We start from the raw sequence: 23,713 nt of genomic DNA on the forward strand, positions 1-23,713 counted from the left end.
TAAAATATTCCCCGTTGACGTCAGGCCACGCCCTCCAAGAGGAAGGCAGGCTCATCCTTCAGGGCTCCTCTCCTCCCAATGACAGAAGGTCCCAAGAAAACCACTTGGGACTCTGTAATTCAGGGATCTGAGCCAGGATCATCCAAGGCACCTGCAGCAGCAGGGGCTAAGAAAATAAAAATGGCTCTGAGGAGCGTCATGGCTTCTTCTTTTAGGCATTGGAAATAGAAGTGGGAGGAAACCCTCAGTCTGGCATTGTTCTTCGCTTCACAGCCACCACAGCTATATGGTTTCAGGCACAGTGGGAGGAGAAATGGTCCTGAGTAGCTTAAAATATAATGGGCAGGTTTAAAAAGGTTTTAAAATATAAAAAGAAGTGTAACTTAATTTTGTGCAAACCAATAACAGCCGTGTTGATGGACCAAGGCAAGAGGTGTGTAGTGTGGGTCTGATGTCCACAGGGCCTGGGTTTTGGGGACGGGTTTTTAACCTCTTCTGTGTCACGGACCCCTTTGGTGAAGCCTATAGGTCCCTTCTCAGAATCACGTTTTTAAATACATAAAATAAAATTAAATTCATAACAAAATAAAGACATCAAGTATACTGAAGACAGAATTTACTTGTCATTTAAGTTCATTGACCTCCTGAAATCTTCCCAAAGTAATAACCCCTATTCTAGCATTTCCCCAGGGCTCTGGGGGACATGGTGAATGGAAAGCATGGTCGCAGGAAATTCCTGTCCTCATTCCTATGAAATGTCCTAGCATGTCATGGTTTTCATAGAAAACAATGGCATCTTCTGCTTCAGGAAAGCCTTCTAAGTCAACACTGTACATGCAGAATTTAAAGTAGGAGAGTCAATACATAGTATCTCTCAAGGTGGCTGGAGAAAGCAAACTTTGCAGGGCAACTTTGATATTTTCTTTTTTTTTTCCTTTTTTGTCTTTTTGGAGTAGGGAAGGCAGGGCAATTGGGGTTAAGTGACTTGCCCAAGGTCACAGGCTTCTATGAGCTTCAATTTCCTATGAACTTCTTTTTTTTTTTTTTTAAAGCAATCGGGGTTAAGTAACTTGCTCAAGGTTACACGGCCAGTTATTTCTGGGTGGGGTGCTAAGTATCTGAGCCCAGATTTGATCCCCAGGTCATCCCGACACTGGGGCCGGTACTCTTACTCACTGAGCCACCTGGCCACCCCTAAGCAATTGGGGTTAAGTAACTTGCTCAAGGTTACACGGCCAGATGTTTCTGGGTGGGTGCGAAGTGTCTGAGCCCGGGATTCGATCCCCAGGTTATCCCGACACGGGAGCCGGTGCTCTTACTTGCTGTGCTACCTGGCCGCCCCTTCCTATGAACTTCTGATGGTATCTGGCAACAGAGCCAGGATCTATGGAAGGTGGAAGTCAGGGAGATAAGTTCTGAGCCTTCCAATGAGCAACACAGAAAAGGGTCAAAACAGGGACAACAAACCTCCAGACAGAAGTCCCTTGCCTTCTGCACCCATGTGCCAGCAGCGTCCATCCTTTTTAGCTGAGGAAAACTGGGTGCTCTCCTTAATGGAGGTATTAGGGTGTACTTCCCAGCTTCTTTTATGCATACTCTTGGGGGTCTAGCATTCCCAAGAAGATTCTCTGGCTGCTCTAACACCATGAGTCACAGCAGAAATATCATTCCATAGAATCAGAAAGATTTTGGAGGGCTGAAAAAGGACATTGGAGATACTCCAGAGCAGATGTGTCAAACATATAGCCTAGGGGCTACACATGGCCCATAGAACTTCTGAGGGTAGGAAATATTTAACAAAATAAATTAAAATATAATAGATGTATTGTTGTTCAGTCATGTTTGATGCTTCGTGACCCCATTTGGAATTTTCTTGGCAAAGACTTTGGAGTAGTTTGACATTTTTTACCTCTAGCTCATTTTACAGATGAGGAAACTGAGGCAATCAGGGTTAAATGACTTGCTCAGAGTCACACAGCTAGAAAGCGTCTTGGGAGGGATTTGAACTCACAAATATGAATCTTCCTGATTTGAAGCCCAGCATGCCAACCCAGTGTACCACCTAGCTGAATTACATAGATAATGTTAATGTGTGGTTTTCTAAGTCAATATATAGCCCCCAGGGTACCTTACATATGATCTAATGGTCCTCCTTCTGATTTGAGTTTGACACTGCTCTACAGGTCCAGCCTTCTCATTTGACAAATCAGAAAACTGAGGCCCAGAAATGTCAAATGATTCATCTAAGGTAATACAGCAAAAATGTGAAAAAATTCCATCATCAATTCCATCATCAGAGGGAGTCAAACCTCTAAAGCTTCAGAAAGCTTCTTTGTATGGGTTAATTTTTATTAAACTTATATCTCTCAGATTAAAGGCACATGTAGCAAAGGTAAATCTATCCTTAACCTTTTTTGGGTCATGGACCCCTTTGGCTGTCTGGTGAAGTCTGTGAACCCTTTCTCAGAATCATGTTTTCTTGTCTACATTCATAATGGAAGGAAAAGCTAAATTTCATTTAGAAGTTAGTTAAAATAAAGATGCAATTTGTTTTTCATCCAAGATCATAGATCCCCTAAAATCTATCCAAGGATACCGTGGGGATCCATGGACCCTGAATTAAAAACCCTCTGATCTATAGGTCTGAACTCAGCTGAAAGCTGAAAATGTGAGCTTTTCTGATAAAAAATTAGGAGGCTTCAGGCAAATCATTTACTCTCCTGACACCTTGTCTCCCATATTCAGTGGACATGGAAACCCTTATCTGCCTCACAAGGAAGGAGTGTTAGCAAGAATAAACATTAAATACTGTTCATTCATTCAATTACAATAAGCATGTACCCATCTGCTCACCAAAATGTTTAGACTAATTCATGCTTCAGCCTTTAGGTCATATTAAGGCTACCAACAAAATCTACTTCCAGGCACCCCTGCACTCAGCTTCCAGAAATGTCCTGTGCCATTTGGGAACGCAGATCAAGGCTCTCTCACCAGGGGGATCTGGGGAGGTGGTCACAGTTCTGAGCTCATCTTAAGTTCAAGAAAACTTTCCAATGGTTCTCCAGCGAGAACACCGGAATCTTCTTTGCTGTGGGAATGTCTCCTCTTCTCTTCCTGTCCCAGAGAGGATTTCAGAGCCAAGAAGAGCCCTGTCTACCTTCATTCCATGGCCGTTGCATTGACTGCTGCTTTCCAGGCTCGCGGGAAGATCTGTCTGAAGTCAGAGGCGTATGAGATGATTGGAGAGCCAAGGAGGGGGGCCTCAGGCCTTATTTGATCATCTGAGTCTCCTCATCGGCATCATAGAACTCATCTTCATTACTTTCACTTTCCAGTGGGCTCTCCTTGTCTTCAGACTAAAACAGAAAAAGAGAGGAGAGCAGTAAAGTAATGGGATGGAGTTCCAAATATGAAAATTAATACCCAAGTCATCCCACAAATAGTATGTTTAATGGTATCCCAGGAACTGGCTTTGAGAAAGCCAACAAATCATCTGTCATCTTTATTTCCCTGAAAATCTGTAGCTATGAGGGCTCAAAGGGTATGTCTAGATAATCTATCTCAGTTATACATAATAGGGTTATACAATCCTTCTTTTTCAAAGTCTACAACTGCATTGAAGAGGTGGACTGAAATTATTAAGAAAAATATTAATATACCTGTTCACGATCCAGTACTTGTAAAGATAATGCTTCATCCCCCAGCCTCCTATATGAATACATCTGGAGATCAGACAGTGTTTCCAGCAAAGGTCTGTTTAGGGTTTCTGGTAACAATAAACTGAGAAGTCCAGAAGACAGGCCAGCAACACCAAATACGATGAAAGGTAAAGACCACTGCACATATTTCTGTAACAGGGAAGGAGAAGAATCCCACTGTGAATTTCCTTTCTAAGCTATTATAGAGCACTAACACGAATTACCATTTATTTTATTCCTCCCCACCACGACCAAGCTTGTGGGACCCTTTTGGTCCTTATGGGAAGCACCCATTGTGGGTCAATTACGTGATGATGTGAGTGTAATAAGTCAGAAGTAGGACGTTGCTCAGTGCAGTTCTGACAAACCTGCATGCAGTTTGGGGGCTAAGGATGAGTCTGTGGTAAGGATGAATGCCTAAGTCTCTTCCTGATACTATGGTTACCACTGAAGGACTTTACCCTGATCTCAGTAGCAGGAAGCCCTTACAAGTGTTTTCTACTTAACTGTGTTGGGTAGAAGGTAATTACTTGAATAATCATTAACTTCTGGTTGCTGGGATAAGGTAATGGACTCCACTAAGGATACACCTTAACCATGTCTTGCCATAGCCCTAGGCCCAACACTCAGCCCTTGACATTAATACACTGGCTGGGTGGAGTGTCATCTCAGCAATGAGCCCAGGCAGGACACAGGAACTGGAAACAACCTGAATTAGACAGGGGCTGTAAGTGGGTACTTCAGGTCTTAAACCATTCTCTAGGGGAAAAAAATCAACCTTCTCCTAGCAAACAAAGAAAAGGTTCAAAGGTCAAAAAGTATTAGAGGCTGAGTCTCTGATAGGCATATCTGATAAATAGATTAAACTTGCCTTACCCAGTATTTTAAAACTGTTGGTTCTATCTTGTCTCCTCAAAAAATCTAACCATTATTAACTCAGGACATCCATTGTGAGGATTTTTCCTGATGTTTTCCAATTTAAAGGATTACTCCCTCCAGAAAAAGACCAAACCCCCAAACCTCCCTCCACTCACCTAGCACACACACCTCCATACATATATACTCTAAGAGCCTTGTGCCACAAGATTGGTGTGAACTTTATTTGGCCAGATCAAGAGAAAGGTGTTACAAGTATTTGCTTTCTCCCAAATCAAAAGGAATAAACAGAAATGCATGGATAGATATTAAAATATTCTAGGATATCCATCCAAAGAGAAAGACATCATTAATCAATAGGCAACTAGTGTCTGGTCCAGCTTGACAAACAGGACATGGTATTTTATGTTAATTTTGTATATATTTATTTATTTGTGTACGTGAGGTGTTCCCCCATCTCCAATAAGGCACATGAATAAACAACCTTCTGAAACAAATTGAATTAGATATGATTCCTTTATGGGAGGGGACAAAACATGGAGAAATCCATAATGGAAAAAAATATAATGAATGAGATGAGTTCTTGTTTTATGTTTTTCTGCATTTGTTAATGCACCCTCTGAGTCATTGTTTTTCAAGCATTTTTTTTTTGTGGGAGAAGAAATAAACAGTTGCCTTATCCTTCATGTCCATGTTGTATAATGAGAATACCGTCTAAAAGGGATGCTGTGAATCCCTCTGTAGGAGAGACCCTAGACATGAGATATGCCAAAGTTCTGTTATAGAGATTTTCAATGGAGTTTTACTTTGTGTTAGGAACAGAAATCCAGAGAGAGAGAGAAAGCTCATTTATTGTTCTTTTTGGAGTCAGGCCTGGCCTATCCTCAGGGTGAACAGAGACTCTTGTATCAGAGGGCCCTGTGGGCTTTGGGTTATGTCTTCAAGAGTCTGAAAGACCTGTGTTCAAATTATGCCTCAAATACTTTACTAGCTGTATGACCCTGAGTGAGTCACTTAACATTTCTGGGCCTCAGTTTTCTCATTTGTAAAATGAGGAGGTTTAAACTCACTGCCCTTTAGGATTCTTTCCAGGTCTAAATCATTGATTATATGTACTCAGGGAAGGTAGCCAAAAGGTTCTGTACCATTTTATTGACATACCCAAATATGGGAGTGGTTCAAAGAGGTTGTTTCATAATTAACTGGATTCATAGGATCCAAATAAATCAAGCAGAGCTCAGTACCACTAGGAGAAATACTGAGGCAAAGTGACTCAACATCCTGCCATAAATCTCTTGGTTAGAAATAATCAGTTGGGGAAGAAGAAAACAGGCTCTGATATGAAGTCACTGGTTTTTTTTAGAGTTGAAAGGGATCTGAAAGTTCTAGTCTAACTTCCTCATTATGACTTAGAAATCAGGAGACATAACGGCAATGCTGTGAACTCACTTCTGCTTGCCTAACTGAATTGGCACGTGGGTCCACAAGAATGGGAATAGCTTTTTGGGCTATTTCAGCCAAGTTCCCAAAGATGTTTCCCTATCAAGTGCAGCCTATAAATGGACAGAATTTGGAACTGGAAAAGTAAGTCCTACATCCAATCTTAATTTTTTAGAAATGAAACTCAGAGACTTGCTCAATTTCGTGCAGCTGGAGAGTAGTAGAAAGTGGGATGGAATCTGGGTTTCCTGATTCTCAATTTAGATCTCCTTATCTTTATAGAGATAATAGGGGAATAAGGAGGCTACGGTGAGTAAAGATATGAAGAGTTCATCATCTTTAAAGCAATCCTGGTCACACAGGATAAAACTCCTCATTTTCTAAAGTATTTATCAATTTAGCACAAAAATCAGGTAAACCCGAACATAGTTTAGTCAGAGAACTGAAGATATTTGCTAACAATTTACTATGGCTAAACAAACAACAGTGTCAAACAGGTAATGTTGGGGTCACAGGAGGAAATGATTGGCCCAAAGTAGATGTGGTCCCAATGGTAAATCCAGAAATAAATACAAAATGGAAGCCTAAAGGAAGAATACCTCTGATTCAATGAAAATACTGCCAAGTCATCATTGGCAGTACACATATGTTTGAATTGTTTTTTCTTCATTGATATACTAATATTCTCTTTGGATCATAGGTTATAGAGCTGGGGGGGCCTTGGAGATCATCTAGTCCAACCCCCTCTTTTTTGGGGTGTAAAAAAGTGAAGTGAATTTTTCAAGGTCATAAGGTAGTAAACAACAGTCAGGAATTGAACCAAGGGCCTTTGACTTTAAATCAAGTGTACTTTTTAAGAATGTTTTTCCTCCTCCCCCTCTGAAGAGGGGAGGCTGGCAGGAAACAGGGTCCTTTTGGGTGTCATGTAACAGAACAAAGATGGAACCCTTGAGGAAAGGGGCTAGTCCCTGCAACAAAACTAGAATTGGAATTTAAAACAAGTACACAATCAATACCCGAAGGGGAAAAAACCAAACAAACGACCAGTCCTGGGGAACACAGGATAGCTCATTCACGTAGATTTATTAAGAGGATCCCTTAGTTACTTCTTCAGGCACAAGGCAGAAAGAAAACTCCTTCTAAAGCAAAAATAAATTCATGAAAGAGAAAGTCAAAAGGTACAAACCAACCAGTGAGGGAATGAAGGGAGCGATAATCCCACCAACTCGGGAAAACATCGAGCACATACCTAGTCCAACATTCCTGAAATGAAAGACAAAGGATCAATGGCACTTCCAAAGAAAGTTTGGTGGTGGTTGGTTTTTTTTTTTTTTTGGAGGAGGGAAGACAGGGCAATTGGGGTTAAGTGACTTGCCCAAGGTCACACAGCTAGTAAGTGTCAAGTGTCTGAGGCCACATTTGAACTCAGGTCCTCCTGCTCTATTAACTGTTCCACCTAATGCCCCTACAATTTGTTTTTTAAAACAACGTAAATGTATAGAAACATCTAACAGAAAGACAAAATCCCTTAGCAATACATTAACTATGGTGCTCACAAATCCTGCAAATTTTATAGGTACTGTCATCTATAATGTCTTGGAAATATTTATCATAGTCAAGAAGTATAAAGCAATAAGAAAAATTGGTAGATAAAAGTCCTGAACAGAATTTTAAAAATAAAATTTTTAAAAATGAACTGGAAGATGACATGAGTTTCAGTGATTCAAGGAACAAAGAAAAACCACCAAGATGAAGTAAACCAACTGGAAAACCATGATCTCTGCACAATTTCTCTTGGTCTAGACAAATAAACCACATTCCAAGTGTGTTCTTGCTAGTTGCCCCAGTAACTCCCTACAAGAGATCAGGCCAAGAACTTACTTTCATTATACTAATCCTAATTCTAATACTACACTCACTTGCTATGTTCTTTCACCACAAACTGAAGGATACTCTCCATCAGCAGCTTTCTCTTAGAAATCCTAAAAACTAGAGCAACCTTACAATGTAATGGACTATCTCAGAAGGGAGAATTTTCTTTGAAAACCTCCGAGAAAAGAGTAGTATATCTGCAGTCCAAAGTATTGCATTTGAATCCCTACTCTATTATTATCTGACTTTGCTAAGTTATTCAAATAAATCCTCTAGGCCTCAATTCCTTCATCTGTAAAGTAGTATGAAGAAAGAAAATTAGAAAAGGTTATCCCTATATCCTTTCTTTTTTAAAGATGTTATTTTTCTCAATTACATGTAAAAACAATTTTTACCATTTATTTTTAAAAATTTTGAATTCCAAATTCTTTCCTTTCCTCTCTTCCCTCCTCCTTGAGAAGGCAAACAATTTGATGTAGATTATACATATGCAGTCACACAAAACATATTTTTATATTAGCCATGTGCAAAAAAAAATCCAGACCAAAACAAAACACAAAAAATTAAGAAAAATAAAGAAAGTAAAAAAGTATACTTTGATCTGCAATCAGACTCCATCAGTTCTTTCTCTGGAGGTGGATAGCATCATAAGTACTTCTGAATTGCTTTGTATCATTACATTGCTGAGAATAGCTAAGTCATTCATAGCTGATCATCATACAAGATGGCTGTTACTGTGTATGATGATTTCAGTTCTGTTCACTTCACTTTGCATCCATTCATGTAAGTCTCCCTGGTTTTTCTGAAAAGCATCCTGCTCGTCATTTCTTTTAGTACAACAGTATGCCATCACAATCATATACCACAAATTATTCAGCCATTCCCCAAGTTATGGGCATCTCTTCAATTTTAAAAGGAAAAAATTCAAAACTTCACAAAAAAGCTGTTACAAATATTTTTGTACAGATATATCCTTTTCATTTAATTTCTTTGGGATATAGACCTAGTAGAGATGTTACATAGTTTTATAGCCCTTTGGGCATAGTTCCAAATCGCTTTCCAGAATGGTTGGATCAGCTCACAACTCTACCAACAGTGCATCAGTGTCCCAATTTTCCCACATCCCTCCAATATTTGTCATTATATATTTCTCTCATATTAGCCAATCCGGTAGATATGAGGTGGTACTCCAGAGTTGTTTAAATTTGCATTCCTCTGATCAATAGTGATTTATTATTATTATTTTTTTAAGCAATCGGGGTTAAGTAACTTGCTCAAGGTTACACGGCCAGGTGTTTCTGGGTGGGTGCTAAGTGTCTGAGCCCGGGATTCGATCTCCAGGTCTTCTCAACACTGGAGCCAGTGCTCTTACTCGCTGTGCTACCTGGCCGCCCCTCAATAGTGATTTAGATCGTTTTTATCGATGATCTTTTCAAAATCAAAAAATAAAAATCCAAGAACTATTTATGAGATAATAAGGTTCTTGAACACTGATTGACATGGGGTCACTGGGCTTGTACCCAAGATTTTCCAAAATGATGATAATAGCAGGGCTGTAAGGTTGGTAAAGCAAATTACATACTTTTACTTATTTGATCCACACAAAAATTTTGTGAGATTGGTAATGTGAATATTATTATCTTTATTTTTTTAAATGGGGAAACCGAGGCATGGCAGATTTAATAATTTGCCCACGGTCACACAGCAAGTAAAGGTTAAAAGCAGAGTTTGAGCCCAGGGATCTCCTGACTTCTGGTCTAGTTCTATTTCCCCTCCATCATGCTATTTCTCTTATTAGGACTTCAGAAGCAACACTCCAGCAGGGGCTTTTGTGGAAGGCAGAAGTATCTGGTATTATTTATTAGACCACATGAAGGGACAAAAGAGATGCCTGAAGACTGAGAGAGGTAAAGTAATATATCATTCGTCTTCAGAAGAGACAATATAATTTTAAGAGGCTAACCCTGAAGAGTACAGACCAGTCTGCTTGCCTTCACTGACTAGAATAATAGACTTGATTTAAAAAATTCAAGAATTCAGTGGTAGTTTGTTGCTGTTGTTGAATTGTTTTTTAGTGATATTCAACTCTTTGTGACCCCATTTGGGGCTTTCTTGACCAAGATATTGGAGTGGTCCACCATTTCCTTCTCCAGCTCATTTCACCAATGAGGGAAACTGAAGCAAACAAGGCTAAGTGACTTGCCTAGGGTCACACAGCTAGTAAGAGTCTGGGGCCAGATTTGAATTCAGAAAGAGAAGTCTTCCTGACTCCAAGTCTGTCACTCTGTCCACTACACCACACCACCTAGCTGCCCAGTAGCAGCGCAGACATAAGTTATCATGTGTTAAAGAGAACTATGGGTCACTGTGGACTACAAAGTGACTACATGATAGTAATGATTTTTTTTTGTGAACAACATATTTGTGTTTATTAAAATCAGTAGCTACTAAAAAGATTAATAATAGCAAACGTTTATCCAGCACCACCTACTATGTGCTAGGCACTGGGCTAAACACTTTTTGCTAATATTGTCTCATTTTATCTTTCTAACAACCCTGGAAGGCAGGTGCTGTTATCTTCATTTTACAGACGAGAAAATTTAAGTAAACAGAGGTTAAGTGATTTGCCCAGGGTAATACATCCAGTTAAGTATGTGAGGCTAAATTTGAACTCATATCTTCTTGACTCCAGTCCTATGCACCAAACCACCTAGCTGCCTTCTCTTCTTCTTCCGGTGCTTGTCAGGACCTCATTTTGATACTGAATCCAGATTAGAGTTCTGGACTTTAAGAAGGACATAGAGAAGCCAGAGGAAGACATAACTATACTTGGAATGCACTCCCTGCTCACCTCTGCTTCTTCCAATCCCCAGCTTCTCTCAAGGCTCAGCTCAAACATCACTTCCTGCATGAAACCTTTTTTGAACCTTCCCATTTGTTTGTGCTACCCCCACCAACAAACTCATGTTACTTTCGATACATTTTGCTTATACATACCTATATGTGTGCATTTTTTTTTCTTTTGCCCTGATAACTCATAACATCCTTGAAGGCAGGGATTGTTTGCTTTTCATCCCAGTGTTCCTAAAACCTAACACCATGTATTTTGCATACAAGGGGTGCTTAATAAAGTTTGTTGAACTGAATCTAATAGGTAAGGCCAGATAATACAAAACAAACAAAACCAAAAAAACCCAAAACATAACCATTCCCCTTTCCCCATTTATATCAGGACACTTAATCCACAACATGTCCACAGGATCCAAGCAAAAACTGTTTTCTCCACCCCAGTGACAACCTTTTCAAGACAGTTTTACAGGTTTAAAAAAGCTGGAGCTATCAGACAGGTAGGTATTTGCCTGAAGCCTGAGGATCTTGACAGAAGACTGCAACAAACACAGACTGCCTAGATAAGGGCTCTTCGATGTTTACTCACCTAATGACTGTTGGATAAAGTTCCGATGTATAGATGTAAACAATGTTAAAAGCAGCACTGATGGTCAGTTTCCCTAGTAAAGACAAAGAACGGCTATTCACCACTGCAAAAACTCCTGTGTCTGGAAAAGAAAAGGCAAGCCAACGGAGGGTATCATTAGAAGAGATGAAAATCCTTTTGAACTTACATAGTTATTTAGGAAAAGAACAGGAGGTTTTAAAGGCAATCCCAAACGGCAGGATGGCTGTAGTCTCTAATTTAGGGAGAAGACTCAGAGATCAAGAGATGGACATATGCCTGCTTCCAGTTACAAGTATCACAGCTTACCCTTAGCATGACACCATGCACGTGTGTCCAGCCTCTAGTTCCTTCTGACCAACAGCAATAGGTACCCTCCATGTCCATATACGTCCATATCCAGTTAAGGTGGTGAAGGCCAAAAGGATTCGACTGGACAAGGAACTAACCTTAAGAATGGTTAAGAGACATGCACTCTCACTCTTGGACCTACACAGCGCTATATAGTGCCTTGTTCAGTTGTTTTGGTCTTGTCCGACTCTTTGTGACCTCATTTGGGGTTTCCTTGGCAAAGACACTGGAGGGATATGTAATTTTCTTCTCTAGTTCCTTTTACAGATGAGGAAACTGAGGCAAACAGGGTGAAGTGACATGCCCAGTGTCTGAGGCCAAATTTGAACTCAGGTCCCCTTGACTCCAGGCCCAGTGTTTTATTCACTACACTCCCTACTTACCCATATAGTGATGTTAATAATCATAAGAGTTACCATTTACATAGCGCTTAGTATGTGCCAAGGCCTGTGCTAAGAGTTTTTAACAATTTGATTTTCACAATGATCTTGGGAGGTAGGTACTATTATGACCTCCATTTTACAACTGAGGAAACTGAGTCAGACAGATTAAGTGACTTGCCCAGGGTCACGAAGATAGTAAGTATCTAAGGCAGGGTTTGAAGTGTTTCTCCTGACTGCAGGCCCACTGCTCTATCCATTGTATCACTAGCTGCCTAGGGACTGACTAGTACAACCTCTACCGACCCCCCCCCAAAAAAAAATCTCCCCTACAACATCTCCATCCAGTCATGCAATTTTTCCTTCATAGGAAGCCCTCCAATTGGGAGAGGAGCGTGAGGGACTTACTCCCTCCCAAGAGGCTCTATTTTATTGCATTCAGTAACCACTCCTAAAGACCCTGAAAAGGAAGTTTTCAATGCCAAAGTCCTAGGCAATATCAGATGATTCAATGTCAGAAACAGACAGAATTTTATCAGTAAAAATGTCACTTAAGAAGATACATTACCATCTGTCTTCCCTTGGTACCTTAAGGACCAATGGACCTTTCCATTTTCCCTGCAGCTGAGGCTTCCTATATAAATTGTCTTCCCAAAGTCAAATGTGAACTCCTTGAGAGCAGAAACTATCTTATTTTTTCTATCTTGGACCTTATCACTTAGTATAATGACTGGAATACTGTGGACATTATGAAAATGCTGTTGGTGTTCTTCAGTCCTTTTCAGTTGTGTCTGATTTTTCAAGAACCCACTTGGGGTTTTCTTTGCAAAGATACTGGAATGGTTTGCCATTTCCCTCTTCAGCTCATTTTACAGATGAGGCAAACAAAGTTAAGTGACTTGCCCAGGGTCACACAGCTAGTAAACGTCTGAGGCCAAATCTGAAATCATGAAGACGAGTCTTCCTGATTCCAGGCCCAGCATTAGGGTGCCACCGAGCTGCCCTAGTTATCATTAATGCTTCCTCCTAAAGCCTTTCTTAATTCTGCTTACTGCGATAACTTCTATATACCCATGATCCTATAACTTCATATATAACAACTGGCATTATAGCAAACCTTCCCTTTTGATATTCTGCTTTGTAATTGCTTACATGAAATTCTAATCAGAGTATAGGTCCTCAGCAACTTTTTATTAATTATCTGAAGACAGAGTGACAAAAATAGTCCATGACCCCAAGGAACTTCTATCCCACGAGATGCAATAATGACAGGACCTGATCCCTTATACTTCTCTGTATCCCCCACAATACTTGGTCTGCAGGACATGTTCCCCATGAATATTCATCGAATGAAAGGCAAGATGGATGCCTGATGAGGGTCATCTTAGTGAAAGAATCCACAGTTCCAGTGATTCCTGATTTCTTAGCTGAAAAGGAAGACAAGACCTACAAAGAAAGTCCTGCTCCAGGAACCACAGGATCATCACAGCATCTCATCAAGTGCTACCTTCCCTGCTTAGTTCTGAGATCAATCCTCATTTACATTCAAGCTTGGATATGTCAAACACCGACACTGCCAACCAGGGCCATGTCTTCCCCTCTTGCCAGATTACCTGGAAAAGAATCCCAGCCCTTGCTTTACGTGCCTTGTGAAAAAGAACAGCAACGCACAAAACCCACTATGGGGAATTCACCGAACAAGCAATGACTTGTGTCTTTGGCCTTTGTTCTCTAGGGTTTTTGGTTGGGCTTTAAACTATTTCTTTTTTTCTAAGCTTTAAAAGGAGAACAGACCAACTTTAACCATGATTTTTCCCCCAAATCAGTGAGTCAGTATAATGAGTTGGGGCAGTAGGGTAACCCGGAAAGGTGTATTCACCTGCTGGGTTCTAGAAACGATCTTTGGAAATGACGTACTTTGAAGTCTTCCAGACAGCACCAGCATGGAGGGTTCTGTACATCTTTGGCAGCAAGTTAAGGGCTCGCTACCTCATAATTTAAACTCTAAGGCAAAATCCTTATTGAAAAAAAAAACGGCATCAAAACATTTCCAACAGGACCTACATAATGATAGCGAAGTCTGGAAAAGGTCTGTCACAGATGACATTTGGGGCCATTAAGCAGAAGACAGTAGCAAACCCCTAAAATTATGACCACATAGATTTAAGGCAGGAAAGGACCTAAGAAGCCATCAAATTCACTCCCCTCATTTTACAGAAGAAAGACAATCGCCAGCAATCATGAATGAATATGATCTAAGGTGGTTCTCCCTCTGCCATCTATGCCCACAATCTGGGCTTGGCGGCAACTCAATGTATGGTCTAGGAGTGCTTTGCACATTACTCATTGACTCGCTTCTTTTAATTCCTTGGCTTCATTTCTTACAAGGCAAATGAAGTCCGTGATGTCAGCAGCTCTGACTGGGTGTGCAATTTATGGCCATAAAACAGTGGCCTAGAATTTGTCTTTCCCAGAAACTATTGTGTTCTTCTATGATGTCACTCTGGGAGGCTTTGCACTTTCAGAACTCCTCTTTGGGAGCTACCATCAGAGTTCATTTACAAGCCAGGAACTAAAATAAAGTTCACTGTTTTCTGCTTCCAATTTTTACCATCACCACCTTACCAAGTTGATTCCTTACCTTACTCCCTAGATGGCATCAAATAGCTATTGACTGCTTATGCACACACACAAATTCACCCTCAAAAAAGTATGTTGATTTGTTACCGATAAGAACATTTGAAAGGAAAATCTGCCGAAGGCTCTGAAGGCAATGTCAAAAATGGGTTATAATCATGGGATTAAGTGTTTAAGCTCTTAGAGGAATTACTCTGAAGGTAGCAATGCTAGGATGATCAAGCTTTAACTAGAATGTAAAAAATTTAGTCTCATTCTCTTATGTTCACTCCTCACATGCTGGTGTGATGTCTGACATGACCAGCAGAGGTTAGGACCCAGCAGAGCAGGTGGGTAGGTAAAGATTTGGGATGATGATACAACTATTTTATAGCTGAGGAACCAGCTTTTTAAGTAGCAGCTTTGGTGGTGAAATTTGGAATAGCAAGATTTTTGTTTGTTTTGTTTTTTGGAGGGGGAAAGGCAGGGCAATTGGGGTTAAGTGACTTGCCCAAGGTCACATGGCTAGTAAGTGTTAAATGTCTGAGGTCAGATTTGAACTCGGGTCCTCCTGATTCCAGGGTCGGTGCTCTATTCACTGTGACAACTAGCCACCCCAGAATAGCAAGTTCTTAATGGTAAGACTGGATATAGGTTGAATGAAATTCATTTCAAAGACAAGATGCACATACTTTCAAGCCAGGGAAGGCAAAAGTGAATGTTTTACAATGGCTCAAATCTTCTATTGCTGAAGATTGGGGAGTTAAGAGGGAAATATGGAGGAAAAAGGCAGAAAACCCTTTGGAGTGGGAATGTTGGAATCAGATTGGTCCACAAAAGGATAATGAACAGGGCAAAATGAAATACCTTGTTGGATCTGCCACCATTAAAAGGCAGCCAGAGAGGGACTAGGCTTCAAAAAAAGAATGACTAGAGATTTGATAGAACAGAATACAGCCTTAAAGGCCCTCTCTAAAGAGATGTCTCCTATGCACATATTAAGATCAGATATTATTCCTTAAAAGATGAGGCAATAAAGAACTTTCACAATCCTGATTGTTAATATGAAGCAAGCCACAAAACAGGGAGATGTTTGCTTGCCAAATGTAACTACCACTGTCCTGTAAATCCAGTTCTGAGTGCACATGGAAGAAACATGAGTCTCCTGGTTCAAATAACAATAACAATAACATGTTCAAATAACAATAACAATAACATGCTGATGAAATCAAGCCCAAAGACACCATACAGATTTCTAAATGGAATTCACAGTAACTCCAAAGAATTTTGCATGACAATTTACACCGGAAAAAACAAGCAGATAATGAATGCATACTAATTATATGTTGTTCAGTTATATGGGCAACCATTTAAGCTGATCCATCAGCACATATATCTTTTAGCATTCATACTTTTGAAACACAGAAATAACCTATCACAGGAATTCATACAATTCTTTGTTTCCTTGGAAATCTTTGCCTATTGGCCAGATATTCACTTCTCTGGAGCTGATCTGGTACGATCCTACTCACTGAGGCATACAACAGTGTGGTAAGAAAAGATCTATTACACAGAATCATCAAACATAGTTGGATGGGATATGGTGATGATACTCAAATGAATCTATAATCTCTTTCATTCAGGATTTTCCTCCAGCAAAGGAGATCACAGCCCACCCATTCCAGTCCATACTCTGTGAATCTGTTTGATGTCTGCCACAGGGTATCTTATCAATGTGCTAGATGCCTTCCTTCATTTCTCCTTACTTCATGAGGTTATCAGTGGAACACTCTTGCTGTATAGCTGTTCTACTTTCCTTTCCCTATGACCAATTCATCTTCTCTTACTACCATATATTTCCCTGATGATACCTTTTACTCCTCTTCTTCTTTGAACTTCCTTTGTAACTTACAGTTACAATATGTCATTGACCTTCCATTGACCTTCATGTGATATTCATTTTTAAATTCGTCACTACCATATTCTACATCTTCCAATCATGCCTCAACATCGGCAGAATGTTGGTATTAAAAATATGGGCCTTTGTTTACATAAGAATCTTGGACTCAGTAAAGAACTTTGTAATTTCTTGAAGGCAATCCAGTTTACACTCTTTGTCCTTGTCAATTATGACTCCAATTCATTGTACACTTGCACTATCTGTCCTAGATATAGATCTAGCTAGCTATCCTGATAGATAGAATGTTCATTCAAACACAAGTCATAATCTGGGCAATAGACATTCTTCATCCACTTGGTTTTTCCTGTGTGGATGGTGAGGTTAAACTCTGAGAGATTATAGTTTTTTTGTTTTGTTTTTGAGGAGGTTCTGTGAAGCTCCAGTAGCCTGTACCATGTTATCTGCATATGTATATTTTTAATTTTAATGATTAAATACTCTAGGTATGACATTATTTAGTTGTATCTTTTTTCAACATTTTAAAAAATTGCTTTTACTCTCCATTGCTTCTCTCTGTTGTATGAGACAACACTGTTCATATCAACCTATAAACCTTCTTCATGAGATTTTACAAATGAGTTTATTTCCTAAAAGTGTTCCTTTGGTCAGCACCTTTCTCCACTTGGTAAAGCAAACACCTCCCAAATAAAAACCATTCTGAATTCTTTTGTCCTTATTGTGGGAACCGATTCACAACAGTTACATATTAATAAAATTATTACAATCAATGTTGATGTAATTTCTTTTGTTTATTTCCCATTTTTCTCGTGATAAGAAAAAAAGGGTCAGGACAACTTCCTGAAATAAACAGAAAATGATAAGGGAGATAATTACAGGTCTAGAGTCAGGGGCAGGAATTTGAATGAGTTCTTGATCTTACCTTTTGGGGCATAATATGCCTAAGTTCAGAAAGGGCCATTGTATAAAGGCCCAGGTGGTTTGAATCAATTCAGTTGTATACCTTAGGAGAAAAGATACACCAGTGTGGCAAATAATTTTTCAACACAAAGATTTAATAAGGTAAACAGTAGTTAATAAGAGAGTAAGAGAACATAAATGAACAAGGGGAGAGCAGGGACAAAGAAGCTTAAAATTGTGGGGTCTGAACAGGAAGGTCCTAGGAAGCTCAGCAGAATGTAAAGAGTACAGCAAAAGTGTTCCACTGATAACCTCTTGAAGTAAGGAGAAATGAAGGAAGGCCTCTGGCACATTGAGAAGATACCCTGTGGCAGACATCAGACAGACTCACAGAGTATGGACTGGAATGGGTGGGCTGTGATCTCCTTTGTTGGAGGAAAATCCTAAATGAAAGAGATTATAGATTCACTTGAGTATCATCACATGGTTCTACCTTATTCCATACTTAATAAATATTTGTTGACTTGACTTGACATAGGATCAGACTGGGAGGGTCATGTGGACATTTTCATTATGTATTTGATTCAATTCAACAAATACATAAGTGCCTATTTTGTGCTTAGTACTGGGAGACCGGGGTGAAATCCGATCAAGGCATTCTGGTTTTTTCTGCATTTGTCCAGGGAGGTCTCCTATTAATCCAAATTAATCTACATCTCTGACGGTTAGGGGCAGTGTGAATGGGGAAAATAGCAGGGCCATCTTCTGATATTTTACTCTCCTTGTTTTCCCCTAACAGTTCCTGGGCACTGGGAATAGAAACAAAAGCTCAAGGAGATGAGGAATGCAATGCCTCTTTTATACCTTCATTTTATAATTTTTAAATATGCCAAGGAATTGGAGGTGTGAAAAGCACCTGACCAGATGAATAATAACATCACCAAGGGTTGTTGTGAGGATAAACCAAGATGTTTGTTACAAGCATTTAAGACAGTGCTTGGCATATAATAAACACTATATAAATGTTAGTTGTTATTATTTTATCGTTGTTGTTATTGTTATTTCACCCATGAAGAGAACACCGGTATTAGGAATGACATTTAAGTTGTTTTTCCATAGTGGCTACAGCTTTGTTCTAAATCAGATGCCTGGCCCCTAACACAGTGTCTGGCACACAGAATAGTATCAGAGGATTGGATATGTCAATAAGTCCAATCTATTAATTTTTAAAGATGAGGAAATGGCCACAGAGAGATTTAGTGACTTTCCCAGGCTCACACAGCTAACATTTAAGGAGGGCTCTGAATCCGACTTCTTGACTCCAGGTTAATACTTTCTCTACAATAACAAATGGTTATTGATTGGTAAATTTTCCTAGCCCTTCTCGTAGCCAATACTATGTGCTCAGAGTTGGTTGTTTCAGATCAGGGGTACAATCTTACGGCCACAAAAAACAGAGATTTTCTCTGTGGGAAGGTAACAGGTCCTTATCATGATCCAATTAGCAGATCTTGCCTTACTAGTATGATGCTCTAGCCACCCAGATGGTAGCTTAATAGCCCAAAAGAATTAATAATGCACTGCTCAAAGTTCATTATTCACTCAGAGAACAGCTGACTCACCAGGAAGGATCTGGTCCATTATATCCTACACAATTGCTAAAGAATACGCTGTCATAGAAATAAAGTGTGGCATATGGTAGACTTTTCCAGGCTAAGATCCACCATTATCAAAGTGCTAACGAAAAACCTGGCAAGAAAAATAAAAACAATGCACCTTTTTTTTCAGGAAGAAACATGACAATAAGACAGGCCAGTCCTCCAAGGCAGAGAAAAACTGCTAAGGTCCGCTTGCGACCAAACCTAAAAGAATCAAAACAAATGAGACACTCCTATTAATTATCTCCTAAATCCACCTGTTCCTTCCTACCTGGCCTTTTCTTTGGTTTCCTCTGGTTTCACTATGTATGTGTGTATGTACACATACATATATCATCTATACACACATACATGTATACAGATGTCTGTGCCTTTCTTATTCAGCACAATGATAACTGAAGGTGATTGGGACTCAACATAAAAAGAAGAAAACCAAGGAACATTTACTGGATGATAAGTGCAGATGATGCCAAGACATTAATGAACCAGCAGAAGATGTCACTGGAATACATGCTATCTTAACTGCTATTGATTTTGGCAATAGACATAACACTGCCAATACAGCTAAGACGGTCAATCACCAGCTTCCCATGCGTGGGCCATTCAACTAGACAGGCACCAGGTTTTTAGAACAAACTCAAACATGTCGGGGGAGAACTACCGTGTTTCCCCGATAATAAGACCTATCCCGAAAATAAGCCCTCCCCTTACTGTGTAAGATTCCTCTAAAATAAGCCCTCCCCCGAAAATAAGCCCTATTGAGATTGCTACTGTAGTGAAGGTGATCCCCTGCGCTACACGCTACATTATGGTACCCTCTGTATGCACCGTTCCCCCAACTGTGAAACGCACGCCGCGCTCCAAGCTGCATCCAATCAGAGCTGCAGCAGTGAGCGCGTCATCCTGTTCTTCCCCAGTGATTTGCTTATTGAATAAAGGTACATTTTGTTTTGTTCACATTTACCTGTTTATTAAAATTGCTGTCAATGTTCATTAAAATAAGCCCTCCCCTGAAAATAAGCCCTCTGGTGTTTTTCTGTCCAAAAAATTAATAAGACAGTGTCTTATTATCGGGGAAACACGGTATTATATGATGGGTCTATTAATCTGATGGTGTCATCAGCCAATTCTGCCCAAACACACAATGGTCAGCTATTTGATACAATTTGTAAGATAATGGGCTTATTGCTAGTGTAGTGATACTAAGACAAACGTTTTTAAGCTGGGGTCGATGGATCCAAAGAGGCTCCATAGGTAGATTTCAGGAGATCAGTGAACTTGGATGGGAAAAACATACACATATATGTTTATATATGCATAAATATGTTACTAACCTCTAACTTAAAGTTAGCATTTTAAAAAATTACTTAAAAAGTATGACTTGAGAAGGCATCTATAGGCTCCATCGGATGCCAAAAGGTTCCATGAGACAAAAAAAAAGTTATGAACTTTTCTATTAATCAAAAATATTCTAAGAATATATCATGTTAAGTCTGATAAAGAAGTTAAAAACATGAAATGAACCCCATAAGCCATCGTTCTCTTATCCCTAATATGGAGGTCATAATCTCAGGGATACCTGCTTCATGGGATTGCCGTTGTGAGGTTCCAATGAGAAAATGTATATAAAGAACTTTTCAAAACTCTAAGACCCAGTTATTATTCTTATCATAGTTATTATGTGAAACATTTATCCCAGAAACAGTTCTTCACACACAAGTGGAACGTTCCTAAGTTAGGGGTGCATTTGACAGTGAAGCAAATTCAGACAACACTCTTCTCACCTCTTCATTAAGCTATGTTCCTTCAGTAAAGAATGAAAACAATCTATATAATTTAAGCCTAAATGCTATAACAATTTACTTATCTTTAATTTTAACTTTCCCAAACATACAGAACTCAGGAGAAAAAAAGATCTTGGGGGATAAACATATCTGTAATAACATTCACACGGGTTATTTGTGGAGTAAACATTTCTGTAATAATGCTCATGCCGGCATGTTATTTGTAAAAACCCTCACTCAGTGACTATTGATGCTTTACTTTCCCTACAACTGTAATGAACCTAACAATCTGTTTTACAAGCCCATAGTAAATATGAGTCAGCAAAAAAAAAAATTAGAAGCAGAGGCTATTTAAGCCACACACGATGGAAGCAAGCAAGATGGGACTTTTGACAGCAAGGAAAAAGAGATAAGGACAACAAAGTACCCCATCCCCCAATATCCAAGTAGCCCCCAATATCTGAGCAGTCTGAGGTCACTGAGTATAGGGCTAAGCAGGCGTATATATCTCATATATTTCGACAGTCCCTTAGGGCATCAGCCCAATACAGCTGATGGTCCTAAAGCCATATTTGAGCCAGTCTCAAATAATAAGGCCAGAAGTGTGTGCTATGTTTTAGTGGAGATGTGCTTAACAATTTCATAAACATGATCAAAACAAAACAAGTTTTGCCTCTTAAAGGGCAAAGCTTCTGTCATTAGAAACAATCTGCCTTTATTGTAAGAGTTCATTTTCTCAAAGACACCAGATAAGTAAGGTGTCAGCGTGAGTTCTTAAAAGCAGATTCATTAGGGGCAGTAAAAGCATATCACTACCACCGGCACTGGTTTTATGGTGCACAGTGACTTCTAACCTCTACTAAAGACCTAATTTGATGCCTCATTTTTGTGGGAAGGGAAGCCTGGGAGGCTAAGCCAGAGGGGTGGGGGCAATATCAAGTCCTCCCAAGCTGGAAAAACTTCACGTACATACCCAGGGATTGTCTGAAGATTTGTCATCCAAGGACTACCATTGACAAGGTTGGGGCATCTCACTAACAGGGAGTTAGTCACTGAATAATAACATTTCAGGGGAATTTGGTGGGGGGTAATAACACTCAATAAACAGGCAGAATAGGGTTGGTGAAGAAAGTGTCCATATGGGCAAAATCATCCATGCACAAAAAAATTGAAATGTCATCTAAAGAACTGAAAGCAGCTCCATGTTTTCTTTTTTAAATACATATTTACTGATATATTTTGTTTTTATATTGCCTAAATTTCCCCCTGCCTCCCTCTCCCTCCCAGACAGCCATCCCAAATAATACCTTCGTATTTTCTAGAATTCTATGGTCACTTCCATCCATAAATGCCTTCTCATACTCAGTGTAATTCACCCACCAAATCTCATCTTTATTTTTCTGGTTTGTCTATCCATTCACCCTGTCTCTTTTCTACTACCCAAGCCATGGATACTTTCACTGATCTAGCTGCCTAAACTTCTGAAAGTATCAAGTCAGAAAATAGGGCTTTCTATCCCAGGTCTGTTATAAACTACCTGTATGGCTCTGAGAAAACAACTGAGTTTATCTGATCTTTCCTCACATTTGTGAGATGAAGAGGTTGGACCAGGGTCTCTTTCAGCCTTAAATTCTATGATCCACACTTGAGGCCTAGTACCGAGGAGGTAATAATAGTGTTTCACATTGGTAGATAGCTTTAAGGTTTACAAAGCAGTACAAGTATTATTATCTCCATTTTCCAGATAAGGCAAATGAGGTTCAAAGGACTGACTTACTTTTCCAGGTTTTTCATTCTTTACTCCCTTTATATGTTTCATGATCCAGCTACACAGGCTTACCTGCAGTTTCTCAGATACAGCCTTCCATATCTGGGTCTTTCATACATGGAATGCTCTGTCCACTCACCATGACTGCTTGGCTTCCTTAAAAACTTGACTCAAATCTCACCTCCTGTCAGAAGCCTTTCCCAGTCGCTGGTAGCCACACATACCTTCCCTTTCAGATCACCTGCACTCTCTTCTAGATATATCTTGTAAATACCTAGTTACTGATGTGTTGTCTCCTTTATTAGAAGGTACATTCCCTGAGGGTGAGGGCTGGTTTTTTTTTTGTCTTTCTTTGTATGCCCAACACTTAACATAACCCTTGGTCCATAGTATGCACTTTAATAAATGCTTATTAACCTGATGACTTGTCTCAGGTCAAGTAATTAGTAAATTCTGGAGATGATTTCCCAGTTTCCTGACTCCAAGCCTAGTGTTGAGACAACCAATGCCTATGGCATCAGATATGTATTGACTAAAGGTGACTGTGGGTGTACAATCTTAAAACCTGGCTCAAAGCCCATTGATAAAGGCAATCCCCTTAGGGGACCCATCTAGGACCATCTAATTTATGAACTGCAAGTTCCATGAGGTCCCAACCTGTGTCTTATCTATGTTTGGTACCTTCTAAGCAAATATTCTATACATAAGTAGGTGCTTAATGGACATTTGTTAAACTGAATTAAATTTCAGAATTCAACAGCCAGGGGACTGAAGAGCCCCATGAAAGCTCACGCCTCACTGGGTAACAATCCAGTGTAACTGTACTCTTCTCAGTAATTCAAGTGAGAATTTTGTTGGTTTGTGTAGACTGTGGGAAGCAAGTACAGGAGGTAGGCTAAGTGGTTTGTGGGGCTGTTTTACTATGCTGGGTATCTGGCCAACTGCCATTCCCCAGCTCATTAAAGAATATAGCCCTGCCTAAAAACAGACATCTGGCA

At 39.7% G+C, this 23,713-nt stretch overlaps 1 protein-coding gene across 5 annotated transcripts in view; it reads right to left on the reverse strand.

The window, feature by feature from the left end:
* Nucleotides 1-1,812: 1,812 nt before the first annotated feature.
* SLC22A15 (solute carrier family 22 member 15) overlaps nucleotides 1,813-23,713 on the reverse strand; it is a 90,400-nt gene continuing 68,499 nt past the window's right edge. For 4 of the 5 annotated variants that reach the window (XM_069090269.1, XM_069090266.1, XM_069090267.1 and 1 more), the window contains 5 exons: nucleotides 19,282-19,367; nucleotides 11,323-11,443; nucleotides 7,205-7,277; nucleotides 3,660-3,848; nucleotides 1,813-3,356 (listed from right to left, as the gene is read on the reverse strand). In XM_069090269.1, the coding sequence (XP_068946370.1) occupies nucleotides 3,270-3,356; nucleotides 3,660-3,848; nucleotides 7,205-7,277; nucleotides 11,323-11,443; nucleotides 19,282-19,367 (556 nt within the window). In that variant the 3' untranslated portion in view covers nucleotides 1,813-3,269. Of the gene's footprint in view, nucleotides 3,357-3,659; nucleotides 3,849-7,200; nucleotides 7,278-11,322; nucleotides 11,444-19,281; nucleotides 19,368-23,713 lie in introns of all 5 variants that reach the window. The other variant, XR_011168720.1, reaches the window with a different exon arrangement.

The sequence above is a fragment of the Petaurus breviceps genome, unplaced genomic scaffold (assembly GCF_028583685.1).
Source record: "Petaurus breviceps papuanus isolate PSGF00001 unplaced genomic scaffold, PetGlider_PUasm1.0 186, whole genome shotgun sequence".
Classification (NCBI taxonomy): domain Eukaryota; kingdom Metazoa; phylum Chordata; class Mammalia; order Diprotodontia; family Petauridae; genus Petaurus; species Petaurus breviceps.